Source organism: Hippocampus zosterae, chromosome 3 (genome assembly GCF_025434085.1).
Source record: "Hippocampus zosterae strain Florida chromosome 3, ASM2543408v3, whole genome shotgun sequence".
NCBI classification, from domain to species: Eukaryota; Metazoa; Chordata; class Actinopteri; order Syngnathiformes; family Syngnathidae; genus Hippocampus; species Hippocampus zosterae.
The window spans coordinates 13858174-13874091 of record NC_067453.1 but is presented as its reverse complement, the minus strand read 5'-3'; the positions used below and the strand labels follow the sequence as shown (position 1 = coordinate 13874091).

The window sequence follows — 15918 nt, the reverse complement described above, 5'->3', positions numbered from 1 at the left end:
GTCTGAAACATTGCCTGTACTTTCATCTCTTTAACATCCATCTACTTTTTGAGTACCGGTACTCTATGCTTGGCTCGTGGCAGGCATAATACTCGTACCTGTAAAATCTTCACTTTCTAAAAAATCAAAAATCTTACATTTGTCAAGCAAAACTAATGATGAACAAATGATGTAGCAGGATGTAAAGACACACAAACATCACATGAACATTTATTACAAATAGCACAATCAAGGATACAATAATTCTTTGATAAATCGCATCTTTGGGAATTCCTCAATTATTTTTTCCAAACAATATTTCACAATTTTATCCTGAATTTCATCCCCAGCCATCCAACTCATTATTCCCCTCAGATACTCTTTTAAGGTGCTCCAAATTAGCAAACAGTAACAAGACAAGCACTTACTTGTCTCACTGACCAATTCAAGTAATCGTCTGAAATCCTCCTAGTATACTTTAGATGTTTTTTATAGACTGAGCTCATGCATATGTTGAATACATTTCGGCTGTGATTTTATTAACAATTAAAACACGTCTTCAGATAAGCCACAAAAAGAGAATCTTCCTCAAAAAACAAGTCAAGCCGGAGATGCTTCAACTAAAGCTGGGCAGTAAACATGGTATCTATTGTAAAGGGTTAGTCTGAAGCGGTCACGACTGCTTGTAACCAAGATGATAGAGCACATTTGAGAAAGTTTTGTAAACTAGCAGACTTCCTAAAGGAGTGCAATGATTTGTAGCAAAGTGCATTAAAAAAAGATAGTTACACACAGATGCCACAACATTTGGAGAAACACTTGGGGTATTTTTTAATATACCGGTAGGTTTCAGAGCTATTTGACAGCCCAGTCCAAATCATATTTATCATGCATTACTGTAAAGTCACAGTGATGACAAAATAAGTTACTTTTTTTAAGGGTGGGGGTTGCACTCTTCTAGAAAGTAACATTGTAGCGATGCCACATTTATGTGTCAACCTAATTAAGAAAACTAAAGACTCACTGGGGTGGTACGACTTAAGTTTATTATCGCTGTTATCCACATCTGGGAGCATCTTTAGTATGTACTTGTGGTCCTTACTGACATACACCACTGCACGCAAAGGTCAATCTAAGACTTCAAAATAATACACAACAAGCAAGCAGAGATTATTTCAAATCATTACAGTACCAAATTGAAGGTTGCTTACTGTATGGGCAGTCGTCTAAGTCATTCCTCTTTGTAAATTAAGTGAGACCTGCATGTTTTTGGTCTGTTGACATTACTGCATCAGATCGTCCCTATTTATGAAAAGTCCACATAATGGGTCATGGTTCAGCATCAGGAAGGGACATTAACTGAGAGGCGTTGGTATGACATGGAGCAAAGACACGGAGAATGCTACCTTCGAAACACAATGAATTGCAGATTCACACCCAGTCATATAAAGTGAAATACCTCACATTTGTCTGTACCTTATAGTTAACACTGTATTCATGACTGAATTGATTACGACTACCCTGCTCATTCAGAACCCAAAACAGTGGCCTCTATAAGGGCTACATCTTCATTTGTAAAAAGAGGTCCGGTCCACTAACTGGGTCTTGCAGATGAGACGTTTGATGTAATCTTCATTACTTAGTTTTGACCCGCTCCTTTAGTGTATCCACACAGTTCAAGAGGATTCGAGTCTTGCTTCTGCTCGGAAGAACACGAGAGGAGGTGTCGTTAAATAAGGGGTAAGCTCACGGGAATTCTGCTGTTTCCAATCTGCTCATCTCCTCCGTTTCCTATCATCACCCTTCCACCAAGGCCTCGTCTGACCAGAACGTGCAGTTCTGCTACGTTCACTGCGGCACCGTCCTCCAAGCCTGCTGGGCCATAGGGGGCTTGGAGGGGGAGGTGGCAGTAGGGCTTGTGCATCTATCCTCACAGGAAGAGTGTCAGGAGACATGTGCAATGAGTCTGACGCGAGTCTGGATGTCTTGGCGACAGAGGGGACACGTTTCTAATTGTAAGGCACACTGCATACACATACCCCTGAAAAAAGAACAAGCACAGATAATGTTGGACAAAAAGGGACACCTGCAATTATTCGATCAATGTTAGGTCAATTCTGAGGTTAGGTCAAACCTTTTTTTACCCAATAGCAAATAATGGAAAGAGAATTGTACCTGTTCAGGCATTTTTTTCTTACTTTCACATGAATAAAAAAGATATTAATTTTCCGAACCGCTGGATCCCCACTAGGGTCACGGAGGATGCTGGAGCCTATCCCAGCTGTTTTCGGGCAGTAGGTGGGGGACACCGTGAACCGGTTGCCAGCCAATCGCAGGGCACACAGAAATGAACAACCATCCGCACTCACACTCACACCTAGGGGGATTTTTTTGGAGTGTTTCAATAAAAATGATAAATGGTAAAAATAACAAGGCCAAAGAAAAAAACCTACACATTCTTTTCTACCAGCTGAACAGAGTCACGCAAGGTATGCTGTGGTCTCATGTAATGATATGCACAATGGAGGTTTGAATTCTCAAAAGTACGGTGGAGTTTAGAAAAATGCATACGCGTACCCATGTCCACAGGGCCTCAACTCTGTGTCAGCCATGGTGTCACAGCAGAGTGTGCAGCAGTTGTCACGGATGCTAACTTGTTTCAGTAAAGCCAGTCGCCGATGTCTAGATAAAACACAAGCAGAGAAAATGCTGTTTGTGCCAAATGACGATTGCTCACACCATTACAACTGCAGCAGGTTGGTGTAATGAACAACCACACTCCAAAAGGTATTTATTTATTTTAATTAAAACATTTTGGGAAGTTGTGTGGTGTTCACAGATTGTGCAAAAGTGCATGGAAATGCTTTTTTACTGCCTCACTGATATCCAGGTGGAAGCATGGTTTTAAAACAAAATTCATCACTGAATAAGGATGAGAATAATTACACTCTTGACAAAATCTTAGGGATATTTGGCTTTCAGGTAAAATTTCAAGTCGAGCCTAAAATGCATTTGAACCTTTACAGGTGAACTTAATGTGACCTTTTAAGCTTTTGAATGCACATGTCCGCCTGTTAAATGTTTCAGTACGTTTTGCACAAGATGTTGGGGAGGAGTTATGAGAGCATGAGACCTCATTCTCAAGCTGTAATTGGTGCTCAAGGGCACATGATGAGTTGTTGAAACATTGACACGTTTTGTTGTGGTGTACCCACCATAGTTGTTGCCTTTTGTTTCAATTACCGGTAATTGTTTTGAGATGAGGCATCCTTCTACTTAAATCTCCTACTTATATATCACTGCAACGTGAACTTGTTTACAGTTTCCATATACAGTATATGATCTGAAAGCCAAATATCTAAAACTTTTTGTGGGCAGGGTATACTGTGCTTGTGTTACAACCCTGTATTTTTATCATGTTTAAGTTGTTACTTGGGGGGGGGGGGGGGATACAGCCGGCTTCAAGTTACCTCGGTAGGATAATCTTTTCACTTGGTAGCAGCGAAGCAAATTCGTTAAAGGTGCTGAACTTGACTGAGGGCGGGTGGCGGAAAGGTTTGGCACCAAAGTTAAATTCACACTGCTGGTATGACATGAAACTGGCTGCCGCAAAGAAGCCGGACCTGGGATTTAAGAAAAAAAATAGAGGAAATGTCACTCGTGAGAACTAAGAAAACGGGAAAAAGAAATGAAATATAAACTCACGTGGCAGAGGAGAAGACCTGTTTCTCTGGTGGCAGCTGATGCCCATTCAGATAGAAGATCATCTGCTTTTTGCTGAGGTCCAGCAGGAAGCCGACTGCATCTCCTACAAAGACACCATCATCAGAGCATTATCTGGTCGAAGAAAATCTAGTCTAACTAATCTTGATGTTTTAGCAGAATGTGCGTGCCGACTTACACAACAACAACAATCTCAAAACATGTTGTTGTCGGTCATTTCAAAATGCATACCCTCCTTCCAGCAGGGGTGAGCGTGAGGTTTACTGCGAGCATTGTACCAGATGAGCTGCCTGCAGCCATCATATGCACACGAGTATTCATCATCGCCAATCCCGTAGCCCTCCTGCAACACACGATTGCACATGTAAAAACATTTGCGCAAACAGTTAAAATGAGAAAATGGTGGGATAGCCGGGAAACAGAAGGATTACGTGGTTGAGGAACTTGCTGTCCTTGGTGGCCCATCCGATCTGCATCACGCCTGATGTAATGACTATCACCTCATAGTACCACACACCTGAATCCACGCAAAACGTACAGCGCACACTCTCGAAGGAGGACGCATCACACCGGGCCTAAGGTCAGGGTGTGGGGGTGTGTTTGGTGGAGGAGGGGAAAAAAAGAATATGAGACTTGTGCCGAATTTATTTTAAGACGTAGAATTTCATAATCAATCGGATATCACATCGGATATGGAGAGATCTCCAATTTTTGCAAAAAATATTATTTATTAGGGCACAACTGCTATGGATTTTTTGAGGCTGATACCAATTCAGATGTGAGGCAGAATACAATTCTGATAACCAATTAAACAGCCTTTTAAATAAACAAAAAATGTAAAGAATATTATTTTTCGTCCATTACTGCTGACAAAAGAGATATGAATTAAAGGCAGAACATTTGACTGTTTTACAATAGTACCTTTAGCAGTTTGCTGCAATTTGCAGCAGTGGAAAAAAATCTGCAAAAATGTGGTGATTCATTCCGTGTGACGGAAAAGTGGCTAGGACTGCACGACTGTCCGTGTTTTATGTTATGTGTTGTGTTTATTATTTTACTTTATGTTAACTGTTTTGTTAAGCGCTTTGTTACAGCTACAGCTGTTGTGAAAGCGCTATATAAATCAGCATGTATTGTATTGTATTGTAATGTGTTTTTTAAAAAATCACAGATAGCTAGATCTCTTTCACTCGCTCTCTCTTTCAAATTAGATTTCTTTTTTTTTTTCAAAAGCGCTAACACTGATTAATGAGTGGGGCCCTAACATTTAGATGTATGAAACACCCGTTGGTGGAAATTGAATTGAGTGTTTCCTTTTGCATTTATTTGGCATCTACATGATTATAAACAATTGAGGCTAATTTCAGACAGGCTGACCTCTAATCCACTCGGGGAGATCTTGAGGTACTCGCTGACGTCATTGCTGTTGAGCATGGCGTTGATATGCGTGAGATTGACCTTCTCGTAAGTGAACTGGCGCCCTTCTTTCAGGACTGGATGGGGAAAAGCAGCAGCATCCTCTTTAGTGAGTCACTCAAACACAATCAACGGAGCAGCTTGTCGAACACGCAGGCCAACTCACACAGGTTGTCTAAGCTCCACTGTGAGCAGAATCCAACCTGCCTCTTTAGATAGTTGGTGTGCTCAGCCCACAATTCCAACACAGCCAGTCTCTTGTTAATACAAGACTCGGATACTGTCAGCTTGTTCTCACCTAAGGGTAACAAAGACATTTTTTTTTTAAGAACATCACTGCCTCGTCAGTTTAACGAGTGAACTTACTGGTCTGAGAGAACTTCTCCAAGGCAATCAGAGCAAACAGCATGACGGTGGGATGCGCCTCAGAGCTCTTGGGGGAAGAAACACATGAAATAAATAAGTCGTTCATTTGCATATTTCTATATTACCTGAACAAACTGCACATGAGCCGTCTGAGTCACAACTTAATGTAAAGTGTGTTATTCTCTCATGAATGATTTGTTTAGCAGTGTTGTTATGTGCTGCCATTGTGGGGCAAAGGCAAACGCTTCATGTTCTGATACTTTGAATGCTTCTATTGCCGAGTTCTGGAACGCATCACTCTCAATTAAATTCAACTTTATTTATCGAGCTATTGTGAGGTGTGAGTTGCTCTTGCAGCTCTACATCCATCAATTGAAAACATATTTTTTGGGGGGGTCTCAACTATGCTCACCATGCTCTCTAGAAGGTATTCGAGAGTTCCGGGGCTCAAGAGTCCAATACTGGCTGGCCCTTCGAAAGAAGGCACAAGATCAGGAAGGTGATTGGGTCAGTGTGACAAGACAAAACAAACATTCTAGGGTGTCAATTTACCAGCCAGTTTCTCAGCCAAACACCCGAGGACAGCTGTGGTGTTTCTGTGTTTGGCGGGAGTAAGAGCATCCTGTTGGGCCACGGCTGCACTCAGACTCAGCATGTCTGACAGTTTCTGGAGTGCGTCCTAAAGACAACAAGAGTTGCTTACTCAAACATGGTGACTTACCACAGGAAGGCCAAGTTAAATATGCCGCTTGGAAATTCTGCTTTGGTGATATTTTGGCCCTTTTTTCATAGCAGTCATTCTGACAATGTAAACTGTGCATAGTAGGCGGATATTCAGAACATGAATCGGCAAAGCAGAAAATTGGGCTCCATATGTTTAGCTTTTCAAGAGGCACACTTGTATTTTACATTGTTGTGAAAATGTATTATTCCGGGGGGGGGGGGGTTGCCTCCTAAATTATCTGTAGTGTTAAATGATAATTCACATTCAATTAGGATAGGGGAATGATTATTCATGCAAGGTATTGTATAATTATCCGTGTGACAAACAAGTATATGTAATGGGAGTTTACAATAAAACCTTTTGTGAATCTCTGGTTTCTGATTTATTTAAGAGATTGATGATGTATATGTGATGGACATAGATATCTATTTAGAATCTTTACTAATTTAGTGAACCCAAGTATAATGGAAATTGTTTTTAAAGCACTGAGCATTAACAGATTCTAGCACAGGGGTAGGGAAGTCCTGTTTTTCACATCTCCCTCCTCCAAGACACCTGGTTCAATTGATCGTGATTGTTCCAGGCCTTGATAGAGTTTGCTGATGAGCTCATCGTTTGAATTAGGTGTGGTGAAGGAGAGAGAGCGATCTGAAACGGGCTGGATATGGCTCACGAGGAACCGGAGTTCCCTCTCCCTGTTTTAGCAGCCAAACGAAGCACACCGCACCCAGTATATTACCGGTAAATGTCTTCATTCGAAGGGACACACAGTCAATGAGCTGGATGAACATAATCCCATCCAAGGGCAACAATCACAATCATACAGGCAAGCCTTGAGACAGGATAAAATGTTAGGACCAGGAGTAATCCCAATCTTAATGACGCATCAATTTCTTGAATCGGCTACTTTTGTGTCACAGCATTCAGGTGTCGTATTTATCCTTAAGACAACTAACCTAATATTAACGTGTTCCCTTCAGTGGCTCGACCAAGTAACATTTGAAAAGCAAATTAACTGTGGTTGAAACAAGTTTTACTTGGAGCCAACACAAGTATTAAAAATGACTGCAGTAAGAGCTATTTCCTATTAACTGTTTAAGCAAGGGCAGTATGGGGAAGCTGATCGCATCTTACAACGTCATTTCCTCAGTGAATGTACGGTATGTCTTTTGAAATTGTAAGCAAAAGGAAACGTAGCGGTTTCATTTTCCCTTTAAGGGTAAAAGTTTATAATTAATTTACGACACGTTTCACCTTAGTGGGCAAGGGGCACTCATCCAATAGCAAGGTGATGACTGCAGGGCCAAGTGGGTCGTCTAATGGTATCACTCGAATCAGAGACTGGACAACTTCTAGCCAGCCGTCATCTAAGAGAGAAGAAAGACAAGATGCAGGTTCAGCTTCTCCTCCAATGCATCTTAGTTAATGTGCGCCTCATGGAGTAGTAGATAACGGTTTATTTTTACTGAAGGTTTGCACATCCCAAAACAGGTTGTCCTCTCCTCCACTTTCCATGGGGAAAACCTACAGAGCTACCCTCTACCTAAACGGCATTAAGACAAATCGGTAATAAAGGCGGTAGAAAACACCAAACAGTAAAACCAAGAACAAATCTAAGTCGTGCTGAGTCGAATGCCAAAGTGCACAATGTGTGTGCATGGGTGAGCGTGTCTGTGCATGCATGTGCGGTAACAGGTCGAACGCAGGAGGTCGGTTGCTTGAATAGTAGTTCTTCAGTTAAAAAGGGTTGGGCATCCTTGCTCTAGGCCAGGGGTGCCCAAACTTTTTGGATCGAAGATCTACTTTTCGATCAACTAACCTCCTGGGATCTACCCTTACCTGCACGCGCATGCGCAAGCGCACACACACACACACACACACACACACACACACGCATGCACGCACGCACACCATAATGAAAAACAGCCTGAAACAGAGGCATGCGACGCACTTTTGCAGTCTGTTAACTATCATAGCTCACACGTACCGTTTTAAAGTGCTTCCCTGGGCCCTCCTCGATTCCTATTCTTTGCTCGTGCCCTCGGTGAATTGTACACGAAGCAAACTCTGAATGAGAATCATGACGATAAAAGATAAAGCGCAACAGCTCTGATCACCCCCATCCTCCGACAGCTCCACTGGCTTCCTGTCAAACTTAGAATCAACTTCAAAATACTTCTCTATACATTCAAAGCCATCCATAACCTTGCGCCCCCCTATCTGTCAGATCTTCTTCAAATCTCCATTCCCTCTCGCTCACTCAGGTCCTCATCCTCCCTCCACCTTTTTCTACCCTCTGCCCGTATCAGTACAATGGGGTGCAAAGTCTTCAGTCACTCTGCCCCCAAACTCTGGAACTCACTTCCTCCCAACATTCGTAATAATGACTCTTTCCTTATTCAAAACCCAGCTTAAAACCCACCTATTCAGACTTGCCTACCCACCTTAAATCTTTCTTTCTTTATTTATTATTTTATCTGTGTTTTACTATTGGTCTTGGCTGTACAGTGTCCTTGAGTGTCGTGAAAGGCGCTTACAAATGTGATGTATTATAATTATTATTATTATTATCACAAGCTGCAATTGCAAACTGCTGAGCGCTAACAACTTCCGGTGACATAATCACGCGCCACTGTAAATTTAAAATGTACCTGCTTTATTTTATTTTTTTGAATATTTTTTTGTGAAAATGAGACTGATAGGATGATTAGGGTGCAGCCTACATTAACACAAAAAATATATTATTAACATGTACAAAGACACACGAAGGTTTGTTTGTTTTTTTTCCTCCTCGACACTCCTCGGATCTACTTGGGACCTGTCTTAGATCTACCGGTAGATCAGGATCTACCTAATGGGCACCCCTGCTCTAGGCGCTCCAACTTGGGACACAGTGCACCAGGCAGTACAGATATAAACAGGTCACGCAAGTGGTGCCGATTGGTTTATAACATAGGCTGCACTTGAACATGAATGAGGGGAGGGCGCTGTGCCTCTCCCAACACACAAACTCTCAGGGGACTGCACACGAGTCAGTGAATTTCCGAACGACCCTAATGTAAATGGTCTCGGTTTTTAAACAAATCAAATAAAAAAAAAAAATATCCACTCAGGAAAAAAAAGGTTTGAAAATAAATTCAAATTATGGTTGAGTGTCGTTGGCAGATGTCTGCATGCTGCTGAGTGTCACTCCCTTGCATTACTGCAGACAGAAATAAGTCGGCAGGCTTTAAAGGAAAACAATTAACATCCTTGCTTTCAAAATAAAACTGAAGTGCATTGCCAAGTGGTCTATGAATATTGCAACACATCACGTTAGACAGGCAGACTTGATGGCTGAGCCCCATGACTTGCTATCTGCAAGCTAAAACTCTCAGTTAGGGTTGTGAAGAAGTTGTGTAGCAAACAACGTGCACATGACAAACCACTCACGCGCAATATAGAACTACGAACAATAGACCATAAACACATGACAGTAAACCAGAGGTGAGTCTACCCCGTATAAGGGGTGCTGAAGCTGTTACAGCATCGTGATCCCTCAGTTTTCAGCAAAGATCCCTTCGGTTTTTTTTTTTTCAAACTAGTAAATCGCATCTCACAATGTACATCAATAATCATGCCCAAACATTACAAAATGAACCTAAAGCCGTTGCTTACAATAGGCACAATATGACATTCAATAATCAACAAAACTAGGAACCTCAGTTGAAATATGTTCTGCTTTCACTTCTACTTTCAAATTTAGTGTCAATTTAAGGTATAAAAAGGTGTCAGTGACATCTTAACTCACAAAACATGCATTACAAGAAAAATCTTCATTCTTTCTCTTTGTATGATTTATTGAAGACCAATAAATGTAGATTTTCTTACCCGTCTCTGCCATCTCGTGTAAAGTGATCATGGAATAAGGCGGTTCTTGATCACTGGTGGGAACAAAAGAAAAATCAGTTTCATGAATGTGAAAGCAGCCTCGTCTAATATGTGGATTCCTACAGGTGAACGACACGAAAATCATTTGGTTTAATTACATGGGAAAAGTTTCCCGACAAATACTTAAAAATGTTACCTATTTAATGGCAGAAAGACAGCAATTACTTGTCTCTGACTGTTGCACTTGAGAATGGTCTGCAAATTCTGACTGCCACTTGTTCAAGTTATAACTTTTCTTTGAATTTTCAAACTGCGTCCATGTAAAAATGGAAAAGATAAAATCATCTTGAGGTGCAACGATTTATCGACATATCTTTGGAATTTCAGTCTCTCAACAGTAAACTTTCTTAGATTTCTATGGTGCTCCATCAAAGCAGACTTTGTGATCTTTGTGTTGAGTCAAGATAAAACATTTGCCTTCACATTGGAAAATATAAATCAACATTTTTGCATATTTCCTGGCATGTTACGGGCAAACCATGAACTGAATAATAATTTATGTTTGTACATTTTCTGCTTTGTCAATTTTAATTTAGTCCCCTTTTTGATAATAAATGGATGTAAATGAAATTGTTATAATTTTAAAAATCAACTTGATTAAATAATTTATAACATAATCGACAGATCAATCGATTATTAGAATAATCTGTAGTTGCAGCTCTAAACTCTAAGCATGCTTTTATGGGCCTCGTCTGTCACAGTAGAACACTAAACAGTTGTCATAAAATTGGAAGCATACAATTACAAATGTAAGATTACTGGCCATATAGTGTGGCTAATGGTTTGCGGGACTCCTTTTGACAAAGAAGACAAAAAGTACATGAGGCTGTTGGAACTGTCACAGTTCAAACCTGCCACAATAACGATGATATTAATCAGTTACAAGTTAACAAAATGTGAGACACTTATCTCCGGCGATAGCGAATCACAAGAGAAGTCAGCTACCTGTGTGCAGTGTACACACTTACTCATATCAAAACCTTTATAAACCTTTGTAAAATCACAAATTTAGATTAATCTAGTTCAAATGCTTGAAGATTTTTTTCTCTGAGAAAATGCTGACCAGAGATTATGCTCTCACATTATAGGCCCATTTAGTCTTCAAAGGTAATGTCTTTAAATAAATATTGTCAATAAGGGCATGACACAACTTATTTACTTGTCTACAAGGGTCCTGATGACAGCCAGCGTGTCCAGCACCAGGCTATCCACGTTTTGCTTCTTCCGCCGTGGCTCGTGGGGGCCGCGCCCCCTGCGTGGGGGTCTAACCGGGTCCCTTGGGCGACTGCTACGAGACTCTCCCACTTCGACAGCTGTGCCCGTCCCGTGATCCACCCGCCTGGCTTGTCCTCGGGCTCCTCTCGATGTCCCGTGGTGATGGTCCTCAACATCGCTATCCTCTCGACACACACAGCTATTACCCATGGTTCCAGGGCCAGCAAGCACAAAGGCAAGGGTCTCCCACGGGGAAGAAAAGGTGTTTGTGGAGAAAAGGAATAGCAGAACCTGTGCAAGGCTCCTGCAGGCACAGTAACTGATCCAGGTAGCTACTATCATATCATTTGATGAGCTTGGTTATGGGGGGTTCTTGTCCCAAAGGGCAGGTTTGGGTTGGACCGAATGATCATCGTGACTCTCGACGGGAAAGTGGAGAAATGTTTAACAACACACAACTGGGTTAGTAGACCAAGAGAGGACAGGCGATGTGATGAAATCTTTAATCATCATAAGCATCACAAGGTTCTGTACTAGAGGTCCTCCTGATTTCACCCAACTTTGGAAAGCTAAGACAGGGAAAAAAATTATTAGGGCATGACCTACAAAAATGTAATACAAGTGTTATACTCACGCAATGTCACTCTAAAAATCTACAGTGAAAACTACAACGCCATTTATTTTCTCTTGATTCACACAAATCTACTCAATTTTCAACAGGGCATTAGTTCCAGTAACTCAGAGAGAATAATAATTATGGAACTAAAATGCTATCGGTGTTGTTGACAAAACATCCCAAAACTGTTAGCGTGCTGCTAGCTTGTTAGCCAACTAGTAAGCAACAGTTATAAGCAATGGCAGCTCTAAATAAAACCACGAGTCTAAAAAGTCGTAACTATAGCGTCGCTTATGAGTTGAATTTCATTCACGTACACAATTGCGTCTCAGTCAATTTCGAAATACTGCAGCATCTGAAGAGAGACACGCCAGAAAGTAGCCAAATAGGATTCTAGCGACAATTTAAGCTGTCGCTAAACAGCTGCTAAGACGATAGCTTGGCTCACCATGACTCTCAAACTGATCAAGTTAGGAAACACGACTTATAATGAACTAGGCGTAGTGCTTCTGCAGTCAAGGTAATATAAGAGTAGATTTACCCAACGAGCGCGTATTCCTCAACACACCTTTGTCGATGGCCAATAGCTTAATGTGTCATGCACATTGAGAAGACGCTACACGGAATCGCTGCCTGCAAGATCCGTGCTAAATTCCGTAGCGCAGGCAGCTAGCAGCAGACCGAAATCTCACTGCCATCAACCGGGATGCAGACAAGCATTCCGTAGCTTTCTCTATAATAAATACAAACACAACGTAAAATGACAAAACTTAAACATTGTGAAAAATACATCCCACTTCTCTGCTCAATATCTGCAGTATTTTTGTGACTAGAAAGGGGAATTATGTATTATATATTTTAAGTATTATGTCCTAAATCAACATACTATGCAATATAGAGAAATGTGACGAACCCTCTCAGAAAGTGACGGACCAGGAGGGAACCTTAAGGCAGACCGCGGGCTGAACCGTAATGTGGATTTGAAATTCAGCAGCCCCGGTGACACATTCAGTGGCAGACTACTGCGGAAAGCCAATTGAAAGACCCTGACCACTTTCTTTTGGAAAACGTCATTAAAGTGTAGAACCACACGACTCAAAAGTAGCTTCTGCCAACAAGCGATTAAATGTATCTGCCCCCCACAACACATACATTTATTTATTTATTTTTTAGCCACACTCATCTTTGTGGTCACATTGGTGGTGTAGCCTATTCCAACAGAGTTCAGGTAGTCATTGGGAACAGACAACCCGTCCCACTCCCATTCACAAAATTGCGGGGGAAATGACCCAAATCAAGACCGTGTGAAACAAACTTATGTATTTTATCACATGTCTCAGACTTTGATCACACACCGTATTTTTATTTTATTCCAAACATTTGTACTTGTACACAAGCTCAATGTTTCAGGGAAATTAATAGCTATAATTAATCAACAGAATGTGATACATGTATTTGCAATATAAATTTCCAGAAAGAGATGCTGCCACATAATGTTCCCTTCACTTCTCATAGGATCAAGAATTTCAGCGTGAATAAAGTATTGAGAACCACAATTATCACATCAGTATTCAGATAGTGTGTTGTAAATTGGGACAGTCATACACTCTGCTGCGGTCTAGGGTCGTGTTGAAACAATTGTCACGATACATCCCACTCTTAGCAAGGTGGTTGGTGAATTTCTGTGATTTTGGGTGGAATGTACAGGGTGTAGTTTCAACAGTGGGAGGATACAGGCCGTAGTCACCGGAGGTGGTCCTGTAGAGGGGGTTCTGAGGTTTGGACCATCGCGATTGACTTGCACCTCTGAAAGATGGTGTGGCAGTGCAGGTGAAAACTGGATTTCCAAGGTTGATGCATGTTTGTGTGTTTTCTGTCTGCTCTTCAACTGGGGTTGACATCACTGAAGCGTCCGCTGAGGAAAAAAAAAACAACAACTTTTGTTAAAATTTAATAATCACACAAATTTTGACAATTTGATGTAGTTCTGCTCATACCTGTGCTGTTGGTAAAATTATGTCAATATGGAATACGAACCACAGAAATGTTTACTGTCACGTGAAAGAAATATCATGGTTTTATTTGGACATTATATGTATTATTTGGCTTTAATATGCTTATTTACTTTAGCTAACAAACCACAATCCAAACATATTTGTGAGGCGACTTGTTTTTTGCTACACCTCTTGTGTACATGGACGATTTCTTCAAGCTCTTTAGTGTGATCAATTGTCTTTGAATAAATTAAAATGCTGACACAGATACCTGTATGTTCTCTTAAACGTATCTACGTAATTAAAAATATTTGCAATACTATAATACTTAAATAATTGTAATGTTAGTAATAGTAAATGAATCTGAAATGCTATTACAATATTCCGATATCTGAACAGTAGTAATCAAGTAAAACATTATTGGGGAGTTAATCGGTTTAGTTGCTACCATAATCAACGAAAAAAAAACATGGTGCACGTTACCCAAACGTACCGTCAAAGGGCGATTTGTCCAAATAAGACTGTTCTTTCTTCGGCTGTTCGCAATCTTTAGTTTCCATGGCGACCATTAAACACCGGCCTTGCCTTGTAGGCGGGGCAAATTGAGGGCTCGAAGATGTTTAAGATAATACATTTCCATTAACCAAACTTTCGAATGTGTTTGTAATATTGGAAACGTTTCAGCGTTTTAATCAACATTTGATATTTACGTCATTTTCGTCATCCCTAAGCGTCGGGGTATGACGTTTAATAAATGCGCCATTCGCAAAACTCCGACAACTCATACACGTTTCAATTTCGAACTTTTGTATTTATTCTCTTCGTGACACACAAGAATATATGATACATCTTTTTCGTAGGAGCGGTTTTTTGACGTGGAAAGAAAGTCTTGTCTTGAGTATGGACAGTGAAATCCAACGAGACGGTAGAGTTTTGGATCTTACCGATGACGCTTGGAGAGAAGACAAATTGCCCTATGAAGACGTCACAATCCCGCTGGTAAATCAGCGTTTGCATGATGACACCCATGTGTTATGCAGTGTCTGTTAAGTATCCAATTTTCCCAAACAGATATTTCATTTTTAAGCATTAGATGGGTCTTATCGGAAACCCCCCACCAGTATTACGATACGTTGTGTTACAATAAAATGATTGCAACAATGCAGATTATCATTCATGAAGTCAGTCACAGTGCAGCAGTAAACTTGCTGTGTGAAATGGTATCCTTTGACTGAATGTGGATCTTTACTTGATGTAACCTATTGTTACGGTCCAGCAACAGAGCGCCCAAATCTGTCAGTATGACACAGAGACAACACATTTTCTGTCGGTTTAAAATCTTTCATCGTGCACGTGTTGGGATTGTGAAAAGAACGACTACCCCAGAGGGAGCCCACACAATCATGAACAGTAATTTGATTAGAATAATGTCATCATGTTGTCTTTGCTGCATTTCAGAGTGAACTCCCCGAGGCTGAACAGGACAATGGTGGATCCACAGAGTCCATGAAGGAACAAGAAATGAAGTGGACAGACCTTTCCCTGCAGAGCCTTCATGAAAACACTCCAAACACTGGGAGTTGAATCACTGCTGGCATTGCACTGTTGAACACCAGCTCCGTTCACAGATTTGCTTTGTTGGGATGTTAGTCCACTATCTTGGGGCTTTCATGAATCTTATCTCTTGATTACCTGCTGCAGGTTTCTAGCGTTCCTACTAAGGAGCAGTCCTTCAAAAAAAATTTGCGTCAGCACTTAAATGGTCACATTCTGCTTGAATTAACTTCTTAAAAATCTGCTCTCAATCATTTTACAATGTTTTAGACCAGCTCCATGCAGTTCAAGAGTATAGGTAAGCATTTAAACAAATGTTAAATGTTTATGTGTCCATGTGTAGTGTCTTTGAAATTATTAAAACCTTACACATGCATTGCAATCGTGTTTGTGTGACTACT

General features: G+C 40.9%; 3 protein-coding genes across 5 annotated transcripts in view; 1 reads left to right on the top strand and 2 right to left on the bottom strand.

The window, feature by feature from the left end:
- Positions 1-15918, bottom strand: part of aars1 (alanyl-tRNA synthetase 1) — a 90570-nt gene that overhangs the window by 47342 nt on the left and 27310 nt on the right. The gene's annotated exons all lie outside the window — the stretch shown is intronic.
- On the bottom strand, positions 183-12713 carry rspry1 (ring finger and SPRY domain containing 1). Of its 3 annotated transcripts, none has more exons than XM_052061708.1 (15): positions 12511-12713; positions 11298-11922; positions 10079-10131; positions 7463-7575; positions 6037-6163; positions 5897-5955; positions 5485-5551; positions 5285-5416; positions 5080-5195; positions 4134-4277; positions 3934-4045; positions 3685-3787; positions 3450-3602; positions 2557-2661; positions 183-2020 (listed from the first exon to the last, which is right to left on the bottom strand). In XM_052061708.1, the coding sequence occupies exons 2-15, from the start codon at positions 11693-11695 to the stop codon at positions 1924-1926; spliced, it is 1779 nt and encodes a 592-aa protein (XP_051917668.1). In that variant the 5' UTR covers positions 11696-11922; positions 12511-12713; the 3' UTR covers positions 183-1923. The 3 variants fall into 3 exon arrangements, with proteins under 3 accessions (XP_051917668.1, XP_051917670.1, XP_051917671.1); XM_052061710.1 differs by having other exon boundaries at positions 12538-12713; XM_052061711.1 differs by lacking the exon at positions 12511-12713 and adding an exon at positions 12418-12500.
- Positions 14681-15899, top strand: anapc13 (anaphase promoting complex subunit 13). Its single transcript, XM_052061848.1, has 2 exons — positions 14681-14962; positions 15422-15899. The coding sequence occupies exons 1-2, from the start codon at positions 14804-14806 to the stop codon at positions 15545-15547; spliced, it is 285 nt and encodes a 94-aa protein (XP_051917808.1). The 5' UTR covers positions 14681-14803; the 3' UTR covers positions 15548-15899.

What these genes read in the sequence shown, in the direction of transcription:
- rspry1 (XM_052061708.1), bottom strand. Translation starts at nt 11,695, where the DNA reads ATGATAGTAGCTACCTGGATCAGTTACTGTGCCTGCAGGAGCCTTGCA. An exon ending in TCTCCCCGAGTGGATTAGAG is followed by an intron (nt 4,278 to 5,079) that starts GTCAGCCTGTCT and finishes CCCTGACCTTAG; the next exon opens with GCCCGGTGTGATGCGTCCTC. An exon ending in GAAAAGATTATCCTACCGAG is followed by an intron (nt 2,662 to 3,449) that starts GTAACTTGAAGC and finishes TGTTTTATCTAG; the next exon opens with ACATCGGCGACTGGCTTTAC.
- anapc13 (XM_052061848.1), top strand. Translation starts at nt 14,804, where the DNA reads ATGATACATCTTTTTCGTAGGAGCGGTTTTTTGACGTGGAAAGAAAGT. An exon ending in AAGACGTCACAATCCCGCTG is followed by an intron (nt 14,963 to 15,421) that starts GTAAATCAGCGT and finishes GCTGCATTTCAG; the next exon opens with AGTGAACTCCCCGAGGCTGA.